This window comes from Parus major, chromosome 4 (genome assembly GCF_001522545.3).
Source record: "Parus major isolate Abel chromosome 4, Parus_major1.1, whole genome shotgun sequence".
Taxonomy (NCBI): Eukaryota; Metazoa; Chordata; class Aves; order Passeriformes; family Paridae; genus Parus; species Parus major.
This window is the reverse complement of record NC_031771.1, coordinates 50,583,249-50,592,404: the sequence shown is the minus strand read 5'-3', so window position 1 is coordinate 50,592,404 and position 9,156 is coordinate 50,583,249. Positions and strand designations below refer to the sequence as shown.

Below are 9,156 nucleotides of genomic sequence, written 5' to 3'. Positions count from 1 at the left end.
CATTCAAAGCTGATTTACTCTGTGTTAATCTGTTTACAAGGACGTGTCATTGGAGAAAATAGCTGCTCTGAAGTTTAGAAAAACTCTTTTCTGAGAAAGCCTTTCAACCTTTGCTCATTGTATCTGCCCTTTCTGCCATTCTGCTCCCAATGCCTTTATTTCCATGTTGGCAGTGCCGTGCCTGAAGTGGCTGTGAATGCATTTGTAAAATGTGACTGCCATGGGCACCAACCTATGTCTTCAGTCCTGCATCTTCTGTAAAATACCTCTTTGCTTTATCCCAAACATTTATCCCTGTGTTTCCCACAGGGAAATTTCTACACAAGCCCTTGTGGCTCATCTTAGACCTTGCCACTTGCATATGTCAGTGCTTTCAGCTGCACAGAAGAAAGCCATTTCTTTGTCCTTGTTCTATGGTGTTTATTTAAGTGAAAAATACATTAAATTATGTTAAGTTATGCTATTGCCTGAGTGAAGAATGCATTCCACCCACAAAGCCAATGATATTTGTTTTAATTTTATTTTAAAAAAAGAAATTATTTTACTTAAAAGCATTAATTTCACATGGACAAGCCCATTCTCGCCACCCCAGTATTTCTGTGAGAGTGACACCAAAATTATCTCAACATGTATTACCTCAGCTAAAATAATGTGAAAAGATACTACAAATGTAACAGAAAGATTTTTGCTTATGAGGCATAGCTAGTGAAGTGAAGACTGCATTACATATATTCATATTTGAGGAGAATCTATTTGCATCTTGGAAATTTTAAGAGATACTCAGAACTGCATCTGGAAACTGAGCAAAGCTGTTGATGTAGAGGACACCAATTTTTGCAGTGGAATTTATGCAAATAGAGCAACTTCTAAGGCTTTTCATAAAGTCCTTTATCTTCAGAGCTCTCTTCCTTCCTTGTACTTTTGAAGGGAAAGTGATGTAACACTCAGACAGTGATAGCATCAATTTCCCATAAAATTCTCGCTGTGTTTACTGTCAACTGAAGTGTTTCATTAACTCCGAGCTAAATGGCGTTCAGCTGATGCCACAGTCACTCTCCAAGAGCAGACAATTCACCACGCATTGGCTCCCCTGGTGCAGCTCAGGGGGGTGCAGATGCAGACATGTGTGTGTAAGAACATTTGGAGAGGGAAGCCCTCGTCGTTTTCCCCTCCTCCTCATCACCAGCCTCTCCCCGAATTGCGGGGGGCTTTTGCTTGGCACAGCAGGTGAACGTGGCCAGGAAGGCCATGCGGAAACGCTTGTTCATGAAGCAGTAAATGATGGGGTTCACACAGGCAGAAGTGTAGGACAGCAAGTGGATGAAGGAGATGGGAGCCCCCGAGAGACGCCGGTCTGCGGAAGCCGTGTCGAAGGCTCGCCAGGCATTGACACTGAAGATGGGAGTCCAGCAGATGAAAAACAAAACCACTATCACCATCAGCATACGGATGACAAGTTTCTTGGCCATTAAGTTGGCAGAAGAGCTGTTGCTTCTCACTCTCTCTATTTTGTTGTGGCTCATAGCAGAGAGCTGCTGCAATGGCATTTTCCTTTTTCTTTTGGTTTTGTTGAGGTAACATCCATCTCCATCCTCATATTTGGCGCTGCAGGTACTTATTTTTCTTTCTGTATGTATAAAGTGCTGTTTAAATGGTTGGCAAAATATCTCTGGACAGTGAGCCAAATAAAAAATGAAGAATGCAGTTTAAATCTAAATAACATAATTCGTAACTGAGCAACTGTTGCAAAGAAAGCACTGGCCTGCTTCTGAGTCAGTCAGGTTATCAGCTCCTCTGAATCCGCTGTCTCCCGATATTCTCACATCTTACCTCTACATAAACCAATGCAAAAGGTGTAAGAATGTTGCTTAGTCCAGTATGGACAGAAGATGATTTTTGAGGTTATATGATTCTATTTTAATTTGACAATTTTAATTGTGACATTTTTTGATAAAAATGGTCCTCATCCATGGCCAGAAAAAAACCTTTGTATTTCTATAATAAACAAATTAGAAGTGTAATATATTCTGCCCTCAATGTTTGCAAACAAGCCATAGGTGAGGTTTAGTTGCTAACAGCACAGTAGCTGTAATCAAGAAATGCGGCAGGCAAGTTCATGACATTACTGACCATAATGATCACTTTTGCAAGCAGAAAGGTTTCCTTTTACTAGCCTCAAAATGACTGCTCGTATCTTCAACTGTAACTTAAAAAAACCCACCCCAAAACAAAATGCATTGTTACCTCGTGAAGATTTTCTCTGGCTGGCATCAAATTTTATTCCTCTGTAGAGTTCCAAAGAAATTAGACCATACGCAACCATCATTATAATCCCAGGAATAAGAAAGAGTGTGAGTAGCAGGAAAGTGTACCTAGGGAATCAAAAGACACATTGAGAGAATAGGGAATGCCACAAAACCAGAAAAAGTCCTTTTTATACAACTGAGAATTGGGGAACACGGAATTTAAAGATTTTTTGAATTTTTTTCACACCAATACAAAGTATCATTTTGACACCTCAGAAATTTGAAGCTTCCTACTTCTCCTGCTTCCCCCAGAAAGGTACAGCAGGAACAAGACTATAATGGCTGAAAACCATCTTTCATCCCACCTATGCAGCCCAGCTATGTGGGAGATGGGCACTCCCACAGTGGTTAAAGGGGGCAGAAGCTCTCTCTGCTGTTACCGGAGGAGCATTGGATGCCCTGTAGCTTTGGACAATGTAAAAACTGTCTTGCAGAAGCTAAATGAGCACCTGCTGATTCTCAAAGGGATCCTTGGTATGTTAAAAAATATTTTAATGTTTGGGCTCAATGATCTTGGAGGTCTTTTCCAATGTAAGTTATTCCATTATTCTGCTTCAGAGAGATTTGACTTCCTGAGGGCAGTGGCGCACGTGGGCAAAGCCAAAGCAGCTGCAACCTTCATCCCTGGAGCCATGCAGAGCTCCTGAGGAGGGATCCCAGGATTGGCAATCTCTTTGGTAAAGGAAGCAACTTTTACTTGTTTTCACATCTGCTACTCTCCTAGTCATCTTCTCTCATGTGATGGCAAGTTGGGGAAATAATGATATTTAAATGTATCCATGAGCCTGTGTCTCTCCTGATCCCCATGACTTTGGTGCAAACTCAGTAACACACCTGGGAATCTGTAGGGAGACCACAGAGAAGAGAATTTTGTCCTGTACCCTTCCTCCTCATACCACCAAATACCTGAGACTACTACTGAAAGCATTAATGCAAAGTCACTCTCTTTGTGGACATACCATACCAAAATGGTGCAGACTTTAATCTTTTTCCTAGTTCCACCTGACCTTCAGTATCAAAAAAAAATCTTACACTTTCTCAGTGCCAGTCAGTGTTTAGTCAGTGTGCAAGGACATCATGTCTAAGTACTATTGCTGTTTGATAGTGCTGCTGTTTACCCTGCCTGGATGTGTAGGACAGGGAGCAAACCTCTCCCCACTTCTCTCTGCCCCTATTCTCCATAAGCAACCAAAAGGATTCTTGAGACATTTGCAGCCTCATATTCTACTTCTCTGCTACAGAGGACCTGCAAACAAATTAAGAGGCAAGGCAGCACACAGAGGGGTGTTTGTCTGTTTCTCAAAGATTAATAAAGGACTCCTCTGAGAATACTGAAGTTTATGTGTAAATGAGTGAAAAGCAGTATTCCTACCACAAGTGACAGATGCTTTCTTTACAGTGACAGCTGGGGCTTAGCAGACCATGGTGTGAGAATCATTGCCATATTTTTTTTATGACAAGGGAAAATTCATGTAAAAATCAAAATGTAAGCAGCTTAAAAATGTTGGGTGTTTTTTTACATCTTAAATAAGCATGATAGAGTGTAAATATTTGCTGAAGGTTAATACTTGATTTTTCATAGGCTTATTGCAACCATGAAATCCCGTTTTCCAGCAGATAATTACACATTTACTAACAGCCAGTTATGTCTTACCAAGACTGTTGAATGACATCGCTTGGCCAAAGGAGCCGACACATATTTGCTGTGGTGTTGTTGTACTTGGTGAAAGGTACCAGTTTGCTGTAGATTGGGTATGGTGACATGATAGTAAAGGAGACACACCAGGTCCCAGCAATGACTCTCAGGGCGTGAGATTTTGTCTGCCAGACCCTGGACTGCAGCGGTTTGCAAATGGCACTGTATCTCTCCAAAGAGATGGCAACCAGGTTGAATGTAGAGACACTTACGGAGACACCTATATATATATAACATAAAGAAGCAGTTTATTCTCTTGTTTTAAAGGTTGTGTTCAAATGGTCTTGCTAGCTTGCTGTATGCATACAAAGATTTAAAAATATAACAAACTATTTATAACAAAGGTATTTATAAACACTGATTAGGGGCGGTGGGTCTGTGTCTCCAGACTGCTCCAGACTGATACGCCTTCTCTGCACTTCTCTTACTCCAAAAGTCCAAGAAAAAATACACACTCTGTCAAACCATAAATTCTGGCAACAGGGAAAGAAGACAATTTTACTCCTAATTATTCTCTTTGCTACTGTGGTTTATTCACTCCACTAATTGCACTGAAATTCAAACAAAGCATTTGAAATCAGTTAATTACTCTCTTAACACAGATGTTCACAGTCCCTTTTCTATTGTTTTAATTTTTTTGAGTGTCCTGCTTGACTTGTGATCTGATTTTCTCATTCAAGATAGTTAAATCTATTACAACTTTTTAATTAGATGCTAATGGAGTTACAAACAAGGAGAAATGAAGTCATGAAGCAGAATCTTTGTCCTTTGAGTACCCTTAATTTCTTCTGTTCAGATTTTATATAATAGAGTGCAGTTGTCTGTGTTTCTGTCATTGAGGTGCCCAAGTTCACCACTGTAAAATTATAAATATTTCTTCTTAACTTTGCCATAAACTTATCTTTCACTGAATGATCTTTTATTTGTCTTTGTGAATGTGGGTCAGACTATAAAATGCCAATATTTTTACAGTTGGCTTTACAGAAATCATTTGTAATTGAAAATTTGTCTTTCTACATCTTAAGATGAAAAAATGAGCATAGTGTCAGTGTCTTTTTGTCAGGTGAGTCCTCTGCTACCTGAACCTTTACTGGGAAATCTTCACATTCTGGCTCTTAAAATAAAACAGCTTCCTAATGAGAAATTTTATGTTGGTCTAATTCAGTGGATCTTTTTATAAAGTAATTTACACTGTGTGCAAAAAGAGGAAGATGACAATGCTTCAGTAATGTTTAATGGTATGTTTGCCAGCAATTCATTATAATTGTTTAAACATGGCCTTTAGTTCTTTGGTTTTATCTACAAAAAGATGTTGATTTCCCATTCACACACTTTAGGTGTATACTTTCGCATTACATCAAAGTTCTCAAGGGCATGGGTTGAAAGGGGACCAGAGATTTCTGTAATCAACTAAAGGTCTCCCAAAGTGGCAAAAACTTTACATAATGTTCTCCTTTCTTCTTTCTTTTTATTCTTCAGTTTGGTTCTGTTTTGTTTGTTTTCATTTTTTTTGGTAAGAAACAAGCAAATGCAGAGGAAACTTTAAAGTGAGACAAAAATCACTTACATACACATACACAACCCAGATATTTTGAAACTCCTAGCTCCTGGCTCCACAGCCAAAAGTATGGCAAGGCATACAAAAGTGATGCTTCTTAAAGTTAGCCTCTAAAATCTATATCTGTGTCTTATGGTCTTCTGGTAAGCTCTGGTCACACCTGGTCTGACTGCAAAGAGTACTTGCTCAAACTTCCAGCTCTGCAAATTACACCTACTTTGGCCTATTTCTCTTTTCTTTTTTCTGTACCACTGCTGCCAAAAATCTGTGGGTAAAATCTGCCCTTAGTGAGGGTGTACAAGCCCATAATTTCTGGTGGGTGATCAGAATGCTGATAAGAATCATGTCAGTGATGGGTGGTCAAGTGCATGTGCTGGGTTCCCTATTAAAGTTTGATCATGCAACATCTTCACATACAGCAAAACACTTCTGTATGCCATTAGAGTTAATTGTGTGCCTCTGTGTTTTTCTGGATCAGACCAAGGACACCAGAACCATGAAGATTTGCACTACAAAGTTGTTTCTTCATAATATTAGTAGCTTCAATGGTGGATGGAAGTAATCAGCCTTTGATAGATCTTTAAATACCTTCTCACCTGTCTCATTAGTCATTCTTCAAAATAGGTATAAACTTCCCAGACTTACCCATGAAATAAGTGGCAGTTTTGCAAACAGCACTTCCAAAAATAAAATCTTTTAGCAGGTTGGGAATGAGGGTGAAAGGCATGCAGAAAAGACAGAGCATCAGGTCGCTGACTGCCAGTGACAGCAGAAACGTGTTGGTGACTGTTCTCATCCGCTTGTTTCTTATCAGCACCGTAATCACCAGAATGTTCCCCAAAATACTGAGCAGAAATATCAAGCAATACAGCAGAATCCGTATTATCTGATGCAAATCTGAAAATTGTCACAAGAAGAGTTACATAGTATTCAACTCAGATTAATATTATGTATTTCAACCTTAAATCAAAAGGTAAAAGACTTCTGTATTCAATTTTACGAAGGTTTATGTCTTTATGGCAATGCAAAATCAGTAAAAGTGCTGAAATTCTTAAATGTGTTCTGATCTACCTAAGTTGCATAGAATTGAACTACAATACAAGCAATACAATGCACATTTGGAGAGTCAAATACAACTTCTTAAAGCATGTGCTTCTCACCCTGCTTACTGTGCACCACTTACTCACCATGGGAGATCCTATTTTATGCAAAAGTGAGAAAAGATCAAGCAATCGAAAGACATTTTAATATATGAATTTTTTTTTCAGCTTCTGAGTGCTGTAATTTCATATTAAATCACTTTCATACATGGTTTCAGATCATTCCATTGTTATTGAATTGAGTAAAAATCCCATTTCTCCAAGTCCTTAGCAGAGATATTTGCATTTTTTGCTCCAAAATGCTACTGTTTCAGTTTTCCATTATATCCAAATTTTGTCCTACTTCAATTTTGAACTTGGAAAACCATCACATGCTAAATTTTTTGCTGCCTGTGTCTCATACTAACTTAAAAGCAAGCAGTTGATATTGCACTCTCTCAGAGAAAACGCCTTGCAGAGCTCTTTCTTTCTATAGTATCTCTACATCCAGCTAGAATGAAAACTGCCTGGAAAAAATCCATTTCCAAACACACATACCTTTAGAAGGATAAGGTGCATCATCCACACATAAAAAAGTGTCATTCTCCAAGATGATATCGCAGAGGAAATCAGTAATGTTGGTACCGTTCCCAAGGAAGCTACTAACATCAACTATTTCCATTCTTCAGTATCCACAGGTTAGCTCTGATGAAGAAGAAGGTGGGTTTGTAACTATCTGTCCATGCTTTCAGTAAACAAATACGTTTCTGAATGAAGTCTTCAGAAGAAATCCAAGAGAGGCAGCTGTGCAAGGAAGCTGTTCTGACTCTCCAGCAGGAGCACCCAGCACACAGAGTCCTGCTCTGGCTGAACAGGATTTATTCCAGGGGCACACCCGGCAGTTGAGAGAAGCAAAGCGTGTGCACACACACACACACACACTCACACTCACACATATGCACACACACACAGACACACACAGAGCCCCTCCGGCACTTTTTAGATCCACCCTCTTCTGTTACCGCTCCACTGTTGGGATTATAAACAGGCTAGAAAAAGATTACAGCATTAACCCTTTGCAAGATTGCTTCTACTCATGTCTCTGCAATATTTCTCAGAGTCAGCCTGTTATGTCACAGCCTATAAATGAGACCCGGTGAGCGAGGAGAGGGATAAATCTATCTCTCAACTAACATTTAAAATTGTACGAGTCACTTAATAAAAGGGCAGAGAGGAAAGAAACATAGTGAAGATTTTGCGTTCCTTACATGGAAATTATTCTTGTCTTCATATTTTTAAGAGTAAACTGAAGATAGAGAAGACTCAGAAAAATAGTAAAAGCAGCTACATTTATCTCATTTGGCAAAGTGCTAGTTTCATATGGAAGTGCTGTATGTGCCTGATCCAAATCCCAGCAAGCCAACAGAAAAACTCACTAATTTCACTTAGTGGATCAAACCTTATGAAAGTCTATTAAGATTGTCAGTTAGTATAAGCAGAAGCCCATACATTTCCTCTGTGCAAGAACTTATATGTGACTTGACAAACTTGATAAATCTGACAAATTGTGGCACGTTAATTACACAGCAGCGGAAAACACAAAGATCTTGATGATTTAAACTGCTTTTTTAATACATAATACATAATCATCCTCACTGGTGTTTTCACAAAGTCATGGGCTTTTACTTTATATAGCTTGTTTATGGCCAGAAATGCAAATTAATATTAGAAATTAATCTCTACTATAACTGAATGAAAAACTAATTTCACATTTAAAATCCCTTTTACGTAAAAGCAGAGCAGTAACAGGTTCTTTATAAGAAGTTCTGACCCCTCAAAGCTGATATACACAGACTGGAAAGACTGACTTTCTTTTCTGGTCTTGCCAGCTTTGCTTCATTGTATGAATAATGGGAGCAGGTATGTAGGAAAGTACAAGTTACACTGAAAGTTATAATTTTTCAATTAATAATTATATTTTAATTAATTAAACATAAAAACCAATAACATTTAATCAACTTTAAAATTAATAAAACCTAATAATTAATAAATCTGGTTTAATTAAATATAATAATATTTCTAATAATTCTAGTTTCTCAATTCATAACTTCTCAAATTCTTTGTACCTCTGGGAGTGCTGGATGCAGCTGGCCATCAGTGGTCCATAGCACTGCACGGTGCCACTGCCCACCTTGCTCTCAGGGTGTGAGAGGCTGGCCAGGGCTGCAGGACAGCGATTAACACTGGAAAGCCAGTGCAGGTCTCTCATATCATTCTCAAACATGTGTGGGACGGGGTGAAGCACCAGCTTCTCCAGGACAGCAGGAGCCCCTCACTGAGCCCCAGCCCAAGGGATGGGCCCACCTCAGTGTCAAGACATGCTTGCTAAGCCCATGCAGGATGGATGAAGCCAGTGAGGCCAGCAGCCACGGCTGGAGGCTTCGCAGGGTCGGCGAAAAGGCAAACTGAGCCGGGCTGCACTGGACACAGCTCACTTTGTGTGCTGTGCAGACAGCA

At 39.3% G+C, this 9,156-nt stretch overlaps 1 protein-coding gene across 1 annotated transcript; it reads right to left on the bottom strand.

The window, feature by feature from the left end:
* Positions 1–498: 498 nt before the first annotated feature.
* CCKAR (cholecystokinin A receptor) lies at positions 499–7,641 on the bottom strand. Its single transcript, XM_015623612.2, has 5 exons — positions 7,198–7,641; positions 6,206–6,457; positions 3,961–4,222; positions 2,245–2,372; positions 499–1,627 (listed from the first exon to the last, which is right to left on the bottom strand). Exons 1-5 carry the CDS (start codon positions 7,319–7,321, stop codon positions 1,101–1,103), a joined length of 1,293 nt encoding a protein of 430 aa, XP_015479098.1. The 5' UTR covers positions 7,322–7,641; the 3' UTR covers positions 499–1,100.
* Positions 7,642–9,156: the final 1,515 nt, after the last annotated feature.